The sequence below is a fragment of the Ambystoma mexicanum genome, chromosome 11 (assembly GCF_040938575.1).
Source record: "Ambystoma mexicanum isolate Mex_15411 chromosome 11, UKY_AmexF1_1, whole genome shotgun sequence".
Lineage (NCBI taxonomy): Eukaryota > Metazoa > Chordata > Amphibia > Caudata > Ambystomatidae > Ambystoma > Ambystoma mexicanum.
Genome location: NC_090934.1, coordinates 1,296,500,936 through 1,296,522,280, shown reverse-complemented (window position 1 = coordinate 1,296,522,280; position 21,345 = coordinate 1,296,500,936). Strand labels below are relative to the sequence as shown.

General features: G+C 46.0%; 1 protein-coding gene across 3 annotated transcripts in view; it reads right to left on the bottom strand.

Moving 5' to 3' along the window:
* Positions 1 to 21,345, bottom strand: part of CEP152 (centrosomal protein 152) — a 475,089-nt gene that overhangs the window by 336,201 nt on the left and 117,543 nt on the right. For all 3 annotated transcript variants that reach the window (XM_069624789.1, XM_069624790.1, XM_069624791.1), the window contains 2 exons: positions 10,752 to 10,899; positions 9,751 to 9,842 (listed from right to left, as the gene is read on the bottom strand). In XM_069624789.1, the coding sequence (XP_069480890.1) occupies positions 9,751 to 9,842; positions 10,752 to 10,899 (240 nt within the window). The remainder of the gene's footprint in view (positions 1 to 9,750; positions 9,843 to 10,751; positions 10,900 to 21,345) is intronic.

The window sequence follows — 21,345 nt, the reverse complement described above, 5'->3', positions numbered from 1 at the left end:
CAGTTTCATTGGTGACACAGAGGCATACACTTTACAGCCGGGGCCTATTTTTAGCAGTATTTGTAAGTGCATGCCGTCTCGAGGGGGCGAGTTGTCAATAGCATATTGGTCTGGTACGTGCTCAGTTTGCGTAGGCTGAGATAAAGGTAGTAGGTGGGGTGATTACAAACGGGAGTTGAGGTTATACAGATGGACAAAAGTACTTACAGTGGCTTGCACGAGTCACTTGGTGCGTTGTTCGTTACGTCCTGTTGTGAGAGGTGACTCAGGTTAGTTGGAAAGAAAGTCGGTGGGTAGTGGTCCATTAGCGTGGTCTGCGTCAGTTGGAATGGGATGTTGGGAGGGGTCGGTCGGGCAGCGGGGGAGGCCGCACTGCACTCCCATGTGCGAAACAGGCAGCAAACAGGTGCTAGCCTTGATTCAGTGGGCCTTGACTGAGGTGGGCCGGCTTCGCCTGCCGGCGCCCAATCAGGAACAAATAAGAGGAGGGCAGCCAATCCGGGGGTGGCAGTGGCTGTGATGACCCAAATCAGGCTCTGACGTTGGGCAACAGAGGGCGGGCGGCCTTCTTAAAGTATACTGGTACCTAATGTACCTTAATGGAGAATTGAGTAGGCAGGTGCAGAAAACAGCACGGGCAGCCGAATTTCGGCTGTGCAGCCTATTCTTCATTCAACACTTGGCGCTGCATGAATTGGTAGAGCCTCATTGCTCGTGGGGGCGATTCTGCACGGAAGTGTGCAGCGAGCATATTAAATGCAGGTCGAGCAGCGCTGGTCATCTGGGCTGGGTGTCGGTGCCCGCTGCTCCTGCAGGGGCTAAAATCAGACCCAGAGATTGGATTTGGGGTACGTGGCACTTGTCAGAAGCAAACAGTATTAAATGGAGGTTGCATCCTTTTATACTCATCCTGCTGTCTGTCTTCTCAAGGCATGAATGACAGTGTGGAGATCAAAGCAAGGGACCCACTTTTCCAAGTACTGACCACAAAAAAAGACTATTATTTCAACCTCCTTTCTCTCCTGAAGTCATCCAGCAAGCACAGAATTGCTCTCCCCTCACCACAAGGCTTGGAGGAGCCCCCTGACCACCCACATGAAAGGTAAGCCTGCTGCGTTTTCGCTAAATATCAGAAAAACAAATGATCTTTTGCAAGACTTTAAAAGAAAAACGCTTGCCTACCTACATTGCTGCGGTATGCCTGTGTGCATTCTACCATCCATTGGATTCAGTTGAAAGCCATCCTCTGCATCATGGCCGCCGCTGGATTTGTAGGCTCTGGAGTGCCTGCTTTGGGGTGGAAAGTCCTGGTGTGATTGGGTCCATCTTCCATCCAAGGCCCAATCAGGCGAGTCGGTAGTTGAAGCCGGCCTGCCTCCCAATGCATGATTCTAAGGCCCCAGTCTGTGCTGGTCCATGCCGAGGAGGGCCTAAAGGGCCCCCTACCCTGCCTCAGACTAGGTCACGACCTCCAGACTAATGACTACTTCCCCATGTTATTGTATTCATGGACATCTATGCACCCTCTAGATGTGTGAGTGAGTTATGGCTGAACTCCACTGACCTCTCCTGAACCTTTTACTGGGTGTGCCTCGACACGGTATCATTCAAAATGCACAAATGGTTCATTTGGCCGAATTTCGGCCGTTTGAAAATTCCAAACGGCTGAAGTTTGACCAAATCCCCCATTTGGCGGCAAGTGATGCGGTAGTGTCCCCCGCACTCTTGTTCACTACACAGTGAATGGGAGTTACGGGGGTGTCCTCCGGAGCTGATCCCGAACAAAGTTAATTTAAAAAAAGGAAAGGACCCTGCGGCGCCGGTTCCCAATCACGGAAGTGAAAGGGAAGAGGCATTGCAGGGACACAGCAAGTCAGCAGCACACAGCGAAGTGTGCCGCCGCAAGTTAAGTAGGGTGGTGGGGGTGTGGGTGGGGTTGGAAGCCCGTGGCTGCAATGTTCAGGGGAGAAAAGACAGAAGCTTTTCTGGAAAAATCATTTTCGGGCTTTTCTCCCTCGAACATTTCAGCCACGGGCTTCCAGTCCCAATCCCCTTGACACTATACCTTCCTTGCCACAACTAATCCACATCTTCTCACACTGTATTGTGTTTCTTTTTTTTTTTATTTTATTTTATTATTTTTTTAAACGTTTTAGGGGTTTACTTTTTCATCTGTGAATTGCATTGGGCCTCCTTTTAAAAAAGAAAAAACGATTTTTGCCCGTGCCAATGAGCAAACAATGAGAGTGGACGCTCATGTTGTGGAATACACAGGAATTTGCTCACCTCCTATCCCCTGCAAGCTCCCTGCCCTATAGAATGCATCATACATTTTTTCTTCTTTAAGAAACATGGCTAACGACCGCAATACTGGTTGACGGTTACATTGTCTATCAGTCATTTGCAAAAAAAGGGTGCCTGGGGAAGACCCTATTGGGGGGGGGGGGGGGGGGGGTTAGCTACGGGAGTGATTCATAGCCTGAATTCCCACATCATTTCAACTGCACAATATGAATTGTTACTTGCAGTTGAGGCGATTACCAATGTAAACTACAAATGTAATAATACACTGCTGGTAAATGTGTACAATGCCCCTGGAGCAAAATATGGGGAACAGGTCCAAGAGGAGTTGCATGACCTCTTAATTAACTGGGATGGTGGGCAGGGAGAGGATTGCATTATTATTGGGGGACCTAAACTGCCATTGTGCTGAAGGTAAAGCCACTCAGGTAAAGGATATGCTGCTGCCCAAGAGTATAATGAAGCAGAATCCCTCTGATCAGGAGGTGTCATGTTGGTTAAGGTTTTTCCAAAGCTGGGACCTGGAAATGTTGAATGGTCACACCAAAGGTGACATTCCTGGTGAATACACCTGGAAAAGGGGAACTGCATGTGCAACGCTAGATTATCTATATGCCAATGGGGAAGCAGCCCAGAGGGTAGTGGAGCTACAGGTCAGCCCCAACATTTGGAGTGATCATGAGACTCTAATCTTCAAACTAACGCATCTCCCCCTGCAGCTTCAGGTCATGGGGGACTTGGTAAAAAAAAAAGAAAAACTAGCTGCATCAAATGGTCTGAAAATAACACCCTAAGAACTCGACTAGCCACCTCACACATGACCCACCTTGACCTCAATGTCTCATCATATGAATATGGAGCATAACGAGAGGTGGATTACCTCTTTTGCCGGTCTTAATGCAACCTAAAAAATGCCTCTGACCAGCAGAGAACACAAACTTCACCTCACTTACGACAAAACCATCAGAGACATGAAACGCAAAATGCAAGGGGACTGGAGTAGGGCAAAAATCACAATTCCGTCTCATAGGGTGTATCTCGAAGAGAGTAAATATCTCAAAAATGCATACCGTAACTAATTACGATGGTGGCGCCACTCTAATAGAGATGCCGTTTGACAATCTATTGTGGCAGCACTCTGTAGTGGAGATTCTCAAAGTATTTGACTCTACTGGGGGAGGCCAAAGGGTGCAAGAAAAAGCCAACGATAAATCTCATTAACAAGCATACTTGGGTGGTCTTTTTGAACAAACGCAATGTCCCTGCCTCTACTCCTCGCTTTGTGCAGATTGATATGAGACCTGCAGGTTGGTTCTTAGATACAGACGAAGATGACATTTACCTAAAAATCAGAGCTCTAAAACCATCCCAGGAACCTGGGCCGGTTGGCCTGGCTAATGTGGTCATGAGGCATAATCCTAAATTTTGGTCATCACTATTAAGATCCTATTTGACAAAGTTTTGAAAGAAGGAAAGATCCCTACCTCATGGCAAACCGCCATCCTTATTCCGGTCCTAAAAAAATGGGTTCCCTAGAGATGAAATGGTATGGTAATCTTTATTTGTAAAGCGCCTATACACAAAGCAAGTGTTTCAGATACGGGTAACTACCGTCTATTGTCAATGCTAGACTGCAAAGGGAAACAATTTGCATCCTTCCTTTTAAACGCATTGCAGAGGTGGGTGGAACATGAAGCCATCCTCAATAGATACCAGAGTGGTTTCCACACTGACTATTCCACCTCGTATAACTTGCAGACTCTGAACTTTCTGGTTGATCAAACGTATGGCAAAGATGCACCTCCCCGGTATGCCCTATTCATAGATGTTAAATCAGCTTTACACACAGTCAACAGGGATCTACTGTGGCACAAGCTCGAACTTCTGGATTGCCCAGGGGAAATTCTCTATTACATTAAATTATTCCACTAGAACAATACAGTCATTTTCAGACTTGACGCTGGGGGCACTAGGACAGTCCTGACAGCCCAATTCAATGGGGTTAAACAGTGCTGTGTCACGGCTCCCCTACTCTATAATTTGTACGTTTCAGATCTTAGTCACTTCTTGTCCCGCAACAATGGTTGCCCTTAGACCCGCTGTACAGTCCTAGCCTTTGTGGGTGATCTCGTCATACTAGACCATACCTTTAATAGCATGCAACTTGTGGCCAACTCACTTTGGTCCTATGCAGACAATAATGGCTTAATAATCAACAGAGATAAGTCCCAGATCATGCTGCTCACCACCAAGCACGTAGCCAGACCTAAACTTGTTACAAACATCAAAATCATTTACACCAACCTATGCAAGTACTTGGGGGTGGAATTTGATGCTAGAGCTGGTTACAAAACCTGTGATGAGGTGCATACCAGGCAGCCAATCCAGTTTACTTTGTTAATTGCGCAATTCAATAAAAGAAGGGCTGGTTACACAGAATTATATCTGCAATGCCAGGTTTCAGCGCTCACTGATTGCCTGGAGGGTTTGGTCAATCTCGACTTGAAATGGCTACAGGTGGCTGAAGGTAGATTTTGGAGGAAGATACTGGGTTTAACCAAATATGTACCTACGGCTGTCTTGCGCTTAGAACTTGGGTTAATTTCCCTTAAGGCTATGGTTCTGAAAGAAAGAGCAACCATGTACATCTAAAAGAAGAGCAGACCAACCAACCCTTTGCTTCAGAGCCTAGGCGATGCCGAGGACAGGCTCGATGCAAAGTCTAGCTTCAAATGGAGAATTAAAACTATTCATTTACAGATATTGGTTGGACCCCCAGTTGGGGGGACGACTTCTGTGACTTAAGGACTTCATTCCTCGAAAAACCCCTGGGTCTGGAATTAAAATGTTAGTCACCTCAGCTCACTAAAAAGTTATTCCTTTGTCCTGGAAATACTACACTCTTACATGAAGGCTCAAACATACCTGGACATTTGCCCCTCCAATGAACTGCAGAGATTTGTTCTCCTCTTGCGCATTAATCGCTTGTTTGTCCTGAAAGTTATAGGCCCTTCTCTATCACTAAGCGAACAGGACCGTTTCTGTCACATCAGCTGCAACAAATAAGAGGTAAACTGCCAAACACGTCATGACAGAATGTCCAATTATGGAAACTGTATACATGAACCAGTTGGGTAAATATGTATACCACCTCGAGTCTATCCAGGACCCACTTTTCCAGAAGCGTTGCATTAATACCTACAATAGGGGGCTTCATATGGCTTTATTTAGAGTCTGGAAGGCAGTGGTTAAGTTAGTAACTCCCTCACGTGATAATGAGAACCAAGAATAAACAAAATGTACAGGTACAGATAATGTGTGTTCTTATTTGAGACAAGAACTATCAATCGAGTGGAATAACTAAGTGAAATGCAATGAAACAAAATTAAATGACCTGAAATTAATTGAAACTGAAATGGAAAGATAGTAGGTTTTTCCCTTCCCTTGTCTCTTTTATGGATTTTATTACTATTGCCCTTGGAGGCTTATTAACCTGTTTTAGTTGTCTGATTAATTGGGTTAGTTTAATTTGTCCATTTATCATTATTAGGTATTTGTATGTTCGATTGAATGATAAGTACAATAATGTTATTTAATGTATTATGTGTGTGGAAAGTTTTATGTATAAACTATAACACATTAAATAAACAAAATGAAAAACGATTCGATCTGTGAACCCCCTGCATTGTGGCACCTTTTAAACGATTTCAGGAGCGTTTACTTTTTCATCTGTGAACCTTTGTCTATTGTAATTCTATTCCTTTCTGGTTTGCATTTATGCTTTGTGACTAATTCTACTAGGCAACCTGGTGAGTTTAGCTAGAACTGTGCTGTGCAGCCACTCTTCTTTCATTCCTCGACAAACCTCTGTCGCCCCTATGGTTCTCTCCATCTCTCCCATTTTCTTTAACTGCTACACTATCACCTATCGCCCTTCTCTAGTACGATAGGAAAAAGCACAAAAGAAAAAGACATCTTGAGTGCAAACCCTTGACTTCACATATCGCAGACACCTATGTCAGTGCTTCCTCTAGAGAGGTTTTCTCCTCCGATATCCTCTTCTCTGTCCCCTCTCCAGATCTATGACACCCCCCCCCGCCCATCTGATCTCCCTCCTTCCTCATCCTCTACCATTAACGGTGGCACCAAGTGGGAAGTCTTCTTGCCAGTTCCTTCCTTCCCATCTCCCCCTTCTACTCTCTCCCTCCTCTGACTGGTGTACCACACCCCTGTACACCTCAGAAAACCTTCAAAAAGGCGCAGACCTCCATCTGGCGACCCTTAACATCCACTCAGCCATCAAACACTCCACTGACATCTGCCTCCTTCTTGAAGACAAGGAGCTCGACATTCTTGCTCTTTCTGAGATATGGTTCAATGCCACCTCAGTCACTGCTTTTGATTCCCTTCTCCCCGACTGCTTCAAGATCATCTCAAAGCCTCACTGCACTGGCAGAGGGTCTGCCTTAATCTTCCCCAAGTGCTTCCATCTTACTCACCCAGCTCTACTCTTCCTTTGAGAGCCTGGTTTGCAAGTTGGTCATCTCTCCCATCTCCACCCTGACCATTGCTATCATTTACCGGCCTCCAGGAGCCACCACCCTGTTCCTCTTGAAATGGGCCGATTTCTGCTCGTCCTTACTTTCATCCACCTGAAACCTCCTCCTCCTGGGTGATTTACTGGACTCCCCTAGCTCTGTATCAATCCTCTACACTGACCTCTTTTGCCGTATCTGCCCCCTCCCCTCTCCTCTCTCCTCTCTCCTCTCTCCTCCCACCTGGGTCCCTTTGGCCCTCTGACTGCCCCACCCATCCCCAAAGCCCCGTCAACCTGGTTTACTAACATCTGCCCGATGAAATGAGTGTCATATGCTGCCTTCACTTCCACCTTCATCCTCCCTTCCTCCTTCATCTCTGATTTTACCTCTGACTCTGCCTTCAGCAACCTCCACCTTTCCATCACCAATACTCTTGACATTCTTTCCCCAGTCATGGGGATTCGCCTGAAACCTGCCTCTAAGCGTAACACCTGGTACGACTCTGAACTGGCGGCTCTGAAACGAAAGTGCAGGGCGGCAGAACGTAAGTTGCAAACCTCAGGCTCATCCTCTGACAAACTGACCTGCCGCCTGCTCCGAAGGCATTACAGACTCTTGCACCTGTGCCAAGAAAAGAGCCCACATACAGGCATGTGTTTCCAGTTCATCCAACAACACGGCTGAACTATTCAAGATCTGCAGGGAAGTAGCCAACCCTTCCGCAGTCTCCTCCTCCCCTTCTCCTTCCCAGGCCCTCTGCAACACACTGGACACACACTTTACCACCAAAACTCAGGACATCCTAATCACCCTTGCTACACACCTCACAACCCATCCCACACACCCTTACCTCCCTTGGCCAGCCCTCCCCACCATCCCTCTTCTCCCCTTCACACCTGAAGGGGTTACCAGAGTTGTCCGCTCCATGAAGGTGTCTTCTAAACAGGTTTCCCCTTGCTCATCCACGACCATCAAGGATAACATTGGCTCTCTTGCCCCTGCACTCGGTGAATTCTGCACTCATTCTTGACACTGGATCTTTCCCCTCTTCCCTTAAGCACTCCCTTAAAAAACACTGACTCCTTAAGAAACCTTCAACAGAGCCTACCTGCCCTGCCAACTACCAGCCTATTTCCATCACCCCCTTCTGAGGGAAGCTGCTAGAGAAGATGGCATTGCCAAACTAACTCCCACACCAAACTTGTTGGTGGTCTCCAAGACCATCAATCTGGATTCCGAGCAGCCAGGTGTATGGAAACTGCTCTTCTGAACTGCTTGCATCTCTGGATTCCAACTCCACAGCTGTCCTCATGCTTCTCGATCTCTCCTCTGCCATTGACACAGTCAACCATTTCATCCTCATACAATGACTCCACAATACACTTGGTATCTCAGAACGGGCACTGGACTGGCTGACATCCTTCCTTACTGACCGCTCTTCCGAAGTCATCCTGGGCACCTTCACCTCTCCTACTTCCTTCTCCATCTGTGGTGACCTCCAGGATTCTATCCTCTCCCCTTAGCGCTCTAACATCTACCTTGCTCTGCTTGCACACCTCACTTTCTCCTCCAACATCCAGGGTTATGCAGACGACACACAGCTCTTTTTCAAACTTCCTGCTGACGCTCTTGCACCCTCCATTATCCCTGAATGCCTATCTGCAATCCAGTTCTGGTGCACCTCCAACGATCTCTAACTCAACGCCTATAAAAGAGAGATACTTCTGATTGGGACTCCTGCTCCCTCCTTCTTCCCTTCACTCCGACCTCCCTCCTTGGGCTCTCCCCCTGCTCCTGAAGCAAAAAACCTTGGAGTCATCTTTGACTCCTCCCTCTACTTCCTTAGGACATTGCCAAGAAGTCCCACTTTCATCTCTTCTTTCTCAAAGGAATTCTCCCTTTTCTCCCTTTTCCCTAGAGGCTCAATGTTACCCGAGCCCTGGTTCTATCTAGGCTTGACTATTCCAATAGCCTCCTCCTGAATCTACCTTCTTCCACTCTGCCACTCCTCCAGCTAATCCAGAATAGGGCAGCAAGACTTATCCTTGGCCTGAAGCCCAGGGACCGCATCTCTCTTGCCCTAAAAAGTCTTCACTGGCACCCGGTTGCTGCACAGATTAAATTAAAATCCCTCTGCATCATCCACAAATCTGCCTGGGCTCACACTATCTTCAACTATCTTACTAAATACTCTCCCTCTAGACAACTATGTTCCTCTGGCACCAACCGTGAAAAGTGTTTTGCAAAACCAAGGGTAGGCGGTCGATCGCTTTCCTCAGCCGTCTCCCTCCTATGAAAAAGCCTCCCCTCACGCTGCCTTGAGCAGGACTTCCTTAAATTACAGAAGCTCCTTTACCCTCTTTACCTCCCCCTTCCCTTTCACTCACCTTGGCTAATCCCACAGTTGCTGCGATTGGTGTCTTTATGAATCCTCAGGCCCCTGACCTCCCACGCCCAATCAGCCGAGCTCCTGTCTACCCTCAGCACTTGCGTTGGCACACCCTAAGCCCCAGAGGTTCGCACTTGCACCTAATGTGGCTCTGGCTGTGTAGCACTCAAGAATCATAGCAGTTCATCTGTGGCTCACCGATGAGCTCGAACTCCCCAGCACTTACCCCCACTGCCCTCTTCCTTGCTGCACTTGCATGTTCTGAATACTCGCAAGGCATAGTAGATGCATCCTTTTTCTCCCACTGCTCTTAAATATTGTGTTTTGTAATGTGTTTCACTCCCTTGTTCCCTCCCTGCACGCGCTTTGAAACAGTATTTTACTTGCTGTAATAAGCGCCTAACAAGCAAACAAATAAATGTGTACAAATCAGTAAACAGGAACCAGAGACATTTTTAATTCCATGTGCAGCATGTAGGATTCAATATTTAATTAGAACACTTCAAATAGAACTGTAATAACCTGTAAAGCCCTGTTCATGTTGTCATTAATAATCTTGGAAGACTGAGCTTGCTGAATCTTGAACCGTAACTGAGTTGTCTCTTGTACTGCACCTAAGGACAGATTAAAGTTAACAATCAGAATCCAGTAAACAAGTCAATAAGGTAGCACAGCTACTATTAAATAGTCCTACTACAACCAGGAGAGGCAGTCAGTAACAGGTGTTAATTGCCCACTGCAAGTTACGGACCAGAGGCTTAGCAGAGGATGCATTAAAAAAGGACAAGGGACCTTAACAGGAACACAGGCCATTCCATAGCTGTAATGGAATTGACTATATGGCCATTAGGGAGAAACACACCCAACACCCTCCTCGCAAGGGAGTCATCCCCACCAGAAATATTATTTGCAGGTTGAGGGGAAGGAAAGACGGAAAAACATTTCCAGAGGTCTAGCAGGTCACTTGTATCAAGAAAAACAGTCAATATATTGGGGAGGTAATACAACTCAGAAATCCAAAGTAAAATAGAAACAAACAAGGCAAAAAAGGCAGCAGCCAGATACTAATAAAAAAAAATAGAAAAAAAGAAAATAAAATTCTCCACAGCTGCAGCTCAACAAAAATGCATTTAATAAACGAAGATAAAATAAAATAGACTGTTGGTTTGCAGCGATTGAGGACCTGTTCTCCCCCAATTTACACAATAGAGCGACTAACATTGGTTAGGAGTGACAGCATATCCATTTTACCCATCAGCACAGATCATAGTAAAAGATCTTCAGTAGCATTGTGGAATATATAAAAAAAATACAATGGAGGCCATGCAAACTTGTACAGAGAGCTGTGCTGTTGGAGCTATGACCAAATAAGTGCCTTTCAAAAATTCTCACAGAGAAGGTATAAATTACTAAACACATTTCTCAGCAAAAAAGTAATCTTGTGACCTAGCACTACTAGAGAAAAATAAACTGGAAAACCAGCCTCTACCACAAGAGAAGACAGAATTGCTGAGTTCCCTCACCTGTCTGAAGAAGATTGGCACACTGCCTCTGGCTTTCTTCAAGGCTTCTTGTTAGTCTGTTAATTATTTCATTTTTTTCTAATTTGCCTTCTTCCTGTTTTCTCTCAAGCTGTTTGACATGATCTTCCAGGTGACTGATACATTCTTTCTAAAATGAAACGTTTAAAAAAATTTAAAACACCATAACTTTCAGGCACCAGAAATCATGGCCAAGAAGTGTGGACGGCCAAGGGTTGAAAAGCAAAGAGAGAAAGAGAGAAAGAGAGAAAGAGAGAAAGAGAGAAAGAGAGAAAGAGAGAAAGAGAGAAAGAGAGAAAGAGAGAAAGAGAGAAAGAGAGAAAGAGAGAAAGAGAGAAAGAGAGAAAGACAGATGTATGGTGCGTGGGCGCACCAGATGTGTGCATTTGGTGTGGTTGTTGCAGGATAGCCGCTTCTTCACGGTAGGTGTGGTGCTGAGGAAATCAGTTGGCTGTGTTCAGTCTGGAGGGTGGACACCCAGACTGAGGTCTGGCTGCGTTAGGTCTGAGGAACGCCTAAGCTAGCCAGAATGTGCTCAGCTAGCTGTGTTTTATTAGGGTGATGAAGTGTTTGTGGGGTCATGTTCGTATGTGAACAGCTAGGCCGAATTATCATGGTATAAATATGTTCTAGTTGAATGATGGTGTATAGGAGAGAGTAAGCGTAGTAGTGTGATATGGTGGTTATCAGTAAAGCGCCCGAGACCAGGCACGGGAGCAGGACAGTGGGGGCATACATGGCATCATACGTATATAAAGCAACAGGATGGATAGGGGTAAACATGGGATAGATAAATATGGGGATACAGTAACACAGCACATATAGGAGATACAGATATGTACCAGCATCAGCAGCGTCCGCAGCGTCTGCACCAGATCCCTGACATCCGCGCCATTTGCACCATCCATAACACATGTGACATCCTTGCTGTCTGTGTCATCCACACCATCCACGCGATCCAAGACATTTGCTTGGTCCACTCCATCCACATAAGTAATAGACTGATTATTTGGGAAATGCTCCAAGCAGATTCCGGGGAGGCAAAACCCAGTGTTACAAGTATATATTTCTGAATAGTGGAACAAATTCATGGAACAATATGAACCTATAACAGCATTTAGGATAACCATCAGTTATACTAGGTGAATAAGACCTAATGTTGTAATAAGCTATTACAGTTGCTTTTCAGATCAGTGGAACACAGACTAAGATGAGCAAAAACGAACTTATTTTAGGATGGCACAAGGCAGACCAAGGTTAGTAAAACCCACAATACACTAAGAATTACACACTGCTATTCAATGTAAGCAAGACCTAAGGCAGACATATTCTAAACAGGCTATACAGCAAATTAGGGGAAGCAAGACCCAGTTGGGGAACTTACATTTATATTTCCAAGGGTGCTTTAATGAATGCAAGATCAATGGTAGCCCACGCGACAGACGCCGCTGACCTAATCACAGCTGAAAACCTTGACTTCTTGGCTATAACAGAATCTTGGCTGTATGCAGCAGCAGGCCCATCACTTCTACTGGCTGTACCCGATAACTACTCTATTATAAGAGCTGACATGTAGAACTCCAGAGGTAGCAGTATTGCCATCATAGCAAAGTCCAACCTTGTCTTAAGACTAGCCACGGCACCAACATTCTCATCTTGTGAATTACTCACTGCCAAAATACCAGTCTCGAATTCCCGGACCATAACTGTCCACCTAATATATAGACCTCCAGGGCCCATTGTTACCTTTGAGGAAGACTTGATGACACTATCTGATAACACCAAAACCTCTTCACAAAACCCATTACTAGGAGATTTAAATCTAGGATTTAATGACCCGAATGATCACCAAGCACTAGTAATAGCTAACACCTTTACGGAACAGGGATTAAACCAAAAAGTTACCCAGCCTACCCACGACAAAGGCAGAACCTTAGATTGGGTAGCTGATCTCAACTGTGATACTGTAATCACATCAATTGTGGAGACACCCATCACATCAGCGGACCCTTGCACAAAGGATAAACTCTGGTGTACGGAAATTCAGAATGCTCTTACCAACAAAATAGCCATACTTCAAAGTAAAATTGCCAACAAACGTCTAAACCTACAAAACTCTAATACACCCCATACCTCCCAAAAGCTGTCCACCAACGCCTCTCAAGACTTCAAATTCACTAAGCTAACTGTCCTAGAGGTACAAAAAATTATCGCATCCCTTAAGCCATCAAGGTGCTAAAGAGATAGCTGCCCGCCTCAAATAATTAAAGACGCCACTGGAGACTTGGCACCGTTCATTTCCAAATTAATCAATGCCTCATTTACCTCAGGCATTGTACCCAGCAACCTAAAGGAGTCCTGGATTCTACCACTCATTAAACAATCATTGGACCCCACAATTCCTACGAATTACAGGCCTATCACTATGGCCCCGTTCTTACTGGAGATTTTGAACAGGGTCGCCTGATTACAGATTCTGGAATAATTAGAGACCAACCATCTCCTAAGGACTCGGCAATCTGGCATTAGACCTCAACATGGTACCAAAACTGTGCGGATTGATTTAAAAACCCAGATTGACGAACTCAAAGATAAAGGAAAAATTGCACTGCTACTTCTGCTGGACCGAACGACTGCGTTTGATCTGGTCGACCACAGAATACTATGCAAGTACCTCGCCACAGCAGCTCACTGCTCTCAGAATGCAATTACATGGGTTCAATCCTTTCTAAATAATAGGACCATTAGAGTTTTCTCACCGTCGGCAGCTGCTGACCCAATTCCCATTACATGCAGAGTCCCCCATGGCTCCTGCATGTCACCGACCATATGCAACATTTTCACTAAGCCTTTATTCGATTATCTGGATCATCTGGGTGTCACCTACACTAACTATGCAGATCACACCTAGATCCTCCTCTCTTTAACAGGGAATTATGAGACTGATGTACTGCTAGTGAATAAAAATGTATCAAATCATTTAGGAATGGCCAGCCTCTGCCTTAACGATGATAAAACTGAACTCTTGATTCTAGGCTGCTCAGCTAACATGAATAAACTTAGCTCAGATTATGCCTCTGTTAATATCGATGGGAACATCCTAGTGGCTACAGAGGTAAAAACCTTAGGTTTTTATCTAGACCCCACTCTGAACTTACATAACCAAGTTAACGCCACAGCCTCTGCCACAGCCTACACTGGAAAATTGATAAGGGCCTGCAAACCTCTGCTCTCCAATGAGAACTGTCTGACGTTAGCCAGAGCCCTCATCCTGTCCAAGTTGGATTATTGCAACAGACTCTACTTTGGCGCTAGTAAGTACGTGGTGAACAAATTACAAACCTTGCAAAATAATGCTCAGAGGACTGCTTTAAGCATCTCAAGGAGAGAACATATCTTAGAAACCAGAAGACAGCATAAATGGATGCCAATCATGGATAAGATTCAGCTTATGTCTCCCACGTATAAATCCCTGAATCATGCCACCCCACCTTACCTAACTGAAAGGTTCTCCATCAGACCCTCAGGACGTGTCACCAGATCAACAAATACCTCCTCTCTGGTAGTCCCCAGATACAAACTCAAAAAGTCATGGGGGAGTAGTTTTCCTGTTATGACTGCCCAGCTATGGAACGCATTCCCACCCTCCCTTAAGACGACTCAATCCTTCTCGAACTTCAGGAAAAAATCTCACATTGCTAACTGAGAAGGACCAACGGCGAGTTTAGGATCTCACCACCCCTTAGGTCACGTTCTGTATTCTATTTCTACAATGATGTTACTATGACCTTTGCATGTATCCGTCTGCTCTACTCTATGCCTTAATGTACTTCTCTGATGACTGTGATATTGCCTATTTGTAACAATGGCAACCTGTAACTCATTCCAATGAGGCCAGATACCTCTGGGTTCGGTGCGCTATAGAAATAAATAAAACAAACAGTTCATTCTCAGAGTTACAGTTACCAACCAACACTTTTACAAGTAAGTAACTTTTAAACATGTATTCTCTTTTCTAGGCAAAAGGCCCAATCCCTTAAAAGTCTTTACCTTATTCATGGACCATGAGTGTTCTCAGAGGCAGAAGTGGTGTTACTAGGGTCTAGTGTCAGGATAGGTTCTTAAGTAGCAAAGGTCAGAGTTCCTTAGGAAGGCTCAAACAGGTGGGTATTTTACTTTAGAGTTAGTTGAGGGTCCAGGGGCTTCACAGAAGACACCCTAGGAGGATTCCAGCAGTGGGACTGGGTGAACTGGACGAGAGGCCTCCCAATCACAGAAAACACCCCACACTACACAGGAATCACAAGACACTTTAAGGTAAGTAAATACCCAAGCCAGCACAGTACCTCAGCACAGAAGATTTTGCAACAGGAGGACTTCAGGAACTGCAGATAAAACCCAGTCGGTGGATTCCTTATCGTGGTGACTGAAAACAGGACCTTGGCAGAGACTTTGCAGCAGGGATCAACGGTGAAGGCTCTACGCAAGGTTTTCCTTGCAGCTGGATGTGGCTCTGTGGATTTGGTGCCTTTTACAGAAGCACAGAAACTACAGAACATCACTGGTTGGATTCTCGTTGTTACAAAGGTCCAGCACTCTGGTGAGGGGACTTATAGGAATTGATTCATGTCCCTGGAGATGCAGCGGGATGTCCACAAAGTTTCAGCGAGATTCGGAAGACTGTGCACCGCACAATGGCTTGAGGTCCCAGGGTATTGGGGTATCGCAGCCCCTGCAAGGTCGCAGCACGGCATGGGATGGCTCAAAATGCAGGTCTTCTTTAGTCTAGTAGGTCTCACCAGGCTCTGGGTTGGGGTCGTCGTTTTCGGAGTCCCAGGTCAATTGGAAGGAAGGACCACAGCAGGCTCAGGTTTCACAGCAGGCTCTCCGGTCGCTGGAAATCGCCTCAGCCGCTTTTCCTTAATCATCCTCTTTGGTTTTGGTTCCAGTGGTCGACTTGTCTTCAGCTTCCAGGTTCGGAGTATTTAACAGGAACTACAGCACAACTTCTGCATTCTCACCCTGCATTTTACAACAAGGGGCAGTCTGGTTGTCCAATCAGAACAGCCAGTCCCCTACTGGGATTTGTCCCCATTCAGGAAGACAAAGGGCTGTGGAGTTTGACTCCTCCCTCACGTCCTGCCTTCACAGACAGACTGGAGCCTGGGAGGGGAGTCGAGGGGATTCCTGCCAAAGTCAAAAACCACACAAAGGAATTTCCCACCCTGGATGTCAGGGGAAGGTAGGACTAAAAACACTAAAATGGCGAAAAAACAAGAAAAGAGCCATTTTGGTAAAATGAGCGCCCTTGGATGCCTTTGCTGCAGCTGTGAACACAGTCAGCGGAAAAGTACACCGAATTAGTAAAAAGGTATTACTGCCACAAGCCATTACAGGTAAGCTTATCCCTGTAACAGAATTGTTATAGTTTTAGTGTGAAAGGGGATACATTGTATTGCACTCCACATAAGGAGGGGTGTGCGTGTTTCACCAAATAAAATGTAAAAGGGATCCAAAGATCCTTTATACTCTTGTGAACTGTAGTTCTCTCAAGGTTAGGTTAATATAAATGAGCACAAGTTTTTTTGTTACTGTGGGCTATGTGGATGAGGACAAGGATACTGCAATTCAACAACCGATATCCACAGATAGTCACCCAGGTTCTACACAACTTGGTCGCAGGAAATGCCCTACTCTACAACCTGTATATCTCAATGAATTAATAATACAGTTGGTCAGTACAAAACATTTACAATTTTATTATTCTCATATTACATACAACACATGATAAAAACTGTAAAACATATTCCATGTCGCAATCATTCTCTGAGCAAAACATGTCCAGGTATTTTTTAAGACATACTTCTCAAATCATGTATTGTATTTTTTCTTTTAGACAAAAACGAGTGTGGTTAGTATCGTGAATGGATGGCTACTGCCACAACAAAGTGAGTATGGGCATGTGCCCCCAGAATTTGTGGGTCTACCTGCCAGAAGCACAGAAACTGCTCTCCTGAACATCGGTGAAGATCTGCTCTCCAACCTTGACTCTAACATTCCCTCTGTCCTCATCCTCCTCGATCTCTCTTCTGCCTTCGACACAGTCAACCATACCATCCTATTCAACCGTCTCTGTGATAACCTGGGTATCACTGATCAGGCTCTGGCCTGGCTGACCTCTTTCCTCTCTGATCGACCTGCCCAGGTCCTACTTGGGTCCTTCCCATCATCTATCTTCCTCCCTACGGCGGTGTTCCCCAGGGGTCTAACCTCTCGTCCTGGCTTTCAACCAATAACTGGCAACTCTCGGCCATTGCATTGCCATTTTCTGCTAAAACTTCCAGTGCTACGCTGACGACAACTCATTTTCAGGCTGCCCTCGGCCACATCCTCTCCCTCCCTCATCTGATTGCCTAACTGCTATTCAAGATTGGTGTGCCGTCAATGATCTTCGTCTGAATGCCAGCAAGACTGAGATCCTCCTCATCGGCACACCTTCGCCATCCTTTCCACTCACTCTCTGGCCGGCTTCCCTTGGCCCTCCTCCTACCCACACCTGCGAGGCTAAGAACCTCGGGGTCATCTTTGACTCCACACTTTCCTTCTCCGCCCACATCTCTGGGGTCTCTAAAAAGTCAAACTTCCTACTGCACCTCCTCAGAGGTACTCTGCCTTTCCTCTCCTTCCCCCAGAAGCTCATGGTCTCCCAAGCTCTGGTTCTCTCTTGGTTGGACTATTTTAAACAGACGCTTTCTAAATCTACCTGCCTCTACTATCCGCCCCTCTGCAACTAATCCATAACAAGACTGCAAGACTTGTCCTTGACCTCCAACCCTGAGATCCTATCTCTCCAGCTCTGAAATCTCTCCATTGGCTCCCAGTGGATGTGAGGATTAAATTCAAAACCCTCTGCACTGTCCACAAGGCTTTCTGGGGCCTGGGTCCAAAATACCTTCAGCTATCCCTCTGCAAATACCTCCCCTATCGAGCTCTTCTCTCATCTACCTCAGACTCCCTCAGGTCAGTCGTTTTTCAAAAAATGAGCTGGGGGTAGATCTTCGTCTTCGCTGGGGCCTCCCTCTGGAACAGCCTCCCTGCCACTCTAAAACCTAAGGAGAACCATCTCCGGTTCCGGAAGCACCACAAGACCTTCCTCTTTTCTTCTGCCTTCTCTCCCCTGCTGATCTGTTCTCTTGGCACTGTGCACCTGGCCACCCTCTGCTCTGTCCTCTGGGCCAAGGTACCTGCTCACCCTGCCACCCTCCCGCACTGCCTCTGGGCCACCCCTTGTACTGGGGTCTGAATCTGTACCCATACAGCCCCCCCCCCCTTTTACTTCCTGCACTTATCAGACCTACCCTGTCTGCTGCCTTAAACCTAGCACTTGCAAATTTCTGGCTGCACTACCACTGTTTGTTGCCTTTATTATTTATTCATTATTAATCGGTTTCTCCTTTGCTTCGCACTTTCCACTTCTCCCCCCTTCCATGCACTTTTACCCTCACCCTCTCCCATGCACTTGCACGTTCACAATGTCACTGGGCCTAGTAAGATCGTTGTTTTGTTCTCCCCTGTTCCCCTCCCTTGCCTTGTCGCACTTTGAAACACTTGTGAACGAGCGCAATAAATAAAATATCCTAGGCTTCTCCGAAACAGTCTTCAGGACACTTCGATTTTAAACATGCACTTCTGTCATAATTCTTCAAGTGCGCATGCTCGTATGTATGGAGATCTGTGTGTGTGTTATTTGACAATTTCCTGACGTGTGAGCGTAGGCATGCACAGAGAACAAGTCCTATTCTTTCTCCACAATCTGTACCTTACAGCTAGATGGTTTTTAGTCTGATTCAATTATTTCTTTATATTTTCTCTTGTTACCAGACTATATTTCAATTTGCACCTATGCATGGTGGTAATTCCAGTGGCATAGTTGGATTAAGAGTCTGGCCTTCGATTTCCTTTACAAGCTGGACGTTGTAAATGTCAGCGTATCCTCAGCTGCAGTACGTCAAAATGGCCCTGGTCTTTTTCCGCCATTTCTTGTTGGAAAGGTCCTTCTTGAGATTTACTCTGCGCCCCAAACCAGGTTTGCTCCCTTTGTTCACCGTCTTTGGCAGTGTTCACTGCTGAAGCCCGCCTCTGGCTCCAGTGTGTCTAGCAGGGCAGGAAGCGAGGGAGGTTGCCAAAACTCCCTGTGCTTAGTCTTCTTGGTTACAGGAATGCCCCCAAAGGTGATTGGCTGGCTGGTTGTCCTTGGAGGACAGCCACCCTACTGTGTGAGCGAGCAAAATGAATGGGAGAAACTTGCATAAAAGGCAAGGTCTTTTGCAAGGAAGGCAGAGTCGACCACTGGACAAAGAAGAAACTGGAAGAGAAGCTTGCTGCATCCTCCTGGACAGTTGGTTTGCCCAGTGAAGCCCTGCTACAGTGCTGTAGCTCCAAATTTCTAATAGACTAGAGAAGCCCGGAAAGGACGACTTCTGCCCTGGGGTTGGTGGGATCAATCAACCTCAAGACAAACTTGCCTGGAACCCCTCTCTCTGCTGGCTGTACTTCTTTGCTGCTGCAGGAACAGAGTGCCAGGGGACAGGAACACCAGGACGAGTGCATCGCCTTTAAGCGGACCCAAGCTCCAAGAGGATCCTAAGGATTCCCTCGAAAAAGGAATATCCTAGCCTGAGCCACCTCAACAGAGTGCTGGACCCAAGAAGCAAGGAGAGCCCACAAGGTGCCCAAGAATCGTGGTGGTGCTATTTGCGAGTAGCTGAAACCACGAAGTGTTGCTGATCTTGAGTGTGCCCATTGCTGCCGCCGACCTTCAACCCATAGTACAGGAGTCCCCAGAGGACCTCCCTCTGGTCCCCACGACTGAGGCCCAGGAACAAAAGGATCTGCAGGACTACAACATGAACAAGCCAGCTGGAACCTTTTCTTCAGACTCAAGGTACTGTGGAACTAGGAGTACTTACCTCTTGTGTGTGCCTTGCTTGCTCCCACTGGAGACTTGCATTTGCTGCCTTTGCAGATTTGCTTGCATCTTTGCTCTTCACAAACCTCCCAGCTTGTGGGCCAACGGTGATTCTTTTTACAACAAAACCCTATTTAACATTGTGCAAGACTTTCGTGCTATCTTCAAGAAGTGCCTCAGCTCCCCTACACTTTGCTCAATTCACAATGGCTGTCCTGGCTCCCCGAAGACTCTTCTTACCCTCTGACGTTGTGTTGATCTGTCCCTCCAAAAGTCATACATACTTTAATTGTATAGCTGGGAAAGGGTTAACCTATATTTCATTGAGGGATTGAAAAGTGCTTACCTGTTTGGAGAAACTTGTGAACCTTGGTTTCCTTCCCTATTCTATTCCTTTTTCCACAACCTCAGTATTGCATCAAGTGTATAAGTGATATAGCAATGTCCAGAGTGTCCTAGCAATTGAAAGCACCTCAGGATATAAGTGTGTGTGTGTGCGCGCGCGCGGCACCCCAAAAGGGTATCCACTTACTTACTGAAACTGAAGGAGTGTATTTTTGAAGTGTATTTTATGGTTGTCTATTGCCGTTTCTAAAGAAGGCTCATTTTAAAACAGTAAAATTAATAAATATTATTTTAATATGAAATCTTGAGTACAAGTGTCATTTGAATACCTGTCACTGTGAATCTCTGTTACAACTCTACAGCTCACATTGACCCCTCTTGAGATAAGCCGGGCTGCTCACTCTACCAACTTGTGTAGTACAGGCCTATACCAAAGGTTGGGTTACTTACTGTCAAGAGGACAAGGCTGGTGTAGTTTCCCACAGGGTTACCACATACAATCTTGCCTAATACTTTGGATCACCAACATATTTTTGGTGGCCAGAGGAACTTCTTGAAAAGTCCAACACCTCCTGCAACCTATTTTACCTTACTTCAGGTATATGGCATTGGGTTCCCTTTAAGGCGCTGCTTTCACAGGTGCACAATTTCTGATTAGAGCAATCTACTCTGGTTTTAGGTAGTATGTTGGTGGCAGTTGTACTTTAATTTTGGCCTAACCAGGAGTGCAAGTCATTTTACTACATTGGTATGCCAATGTTCACGAGGTAGGCTCAAAATAGTCATTCTGAGCATATGCCTCTTTGCGAGAGCCTGCAAAGCAGCCTCGATATTGGTCCTGACTTTGAGCGCTGTAGGTCCCCGGGCACTCCCTCTCGCTTCCCGCATTTTACCAACAGGGTCAATCATCTTGGTGCTACCACCACCTGGAAGTGGCTTTGGACACCAACACGCTGCAAAAGCGACTCCTAGGGAAGTCTTAGGGTGTTGTTGTACACCGAACCACTGGGAGCCATCTTCATAAGTTTTTTCATCAACCAAGAGTCTTAATCGTAGGATTCTTTGCTCCTGGCATGAAGGTAGTCATTGTGGGAAAGCCGGGTGTCCTTCTCCTTCGTAGTGGGGGCTGTCGTTGGCTCCGGATAAATACCCCTGGCTGACAGATGCTGTAAAGTGCACCTAGGAGAGAAGCCTGCACTTAGCTGGGATTTTCATTGTGTTGGAGATGTTTTCACCAAAACTTCCACTAGGAGTACTTACCTG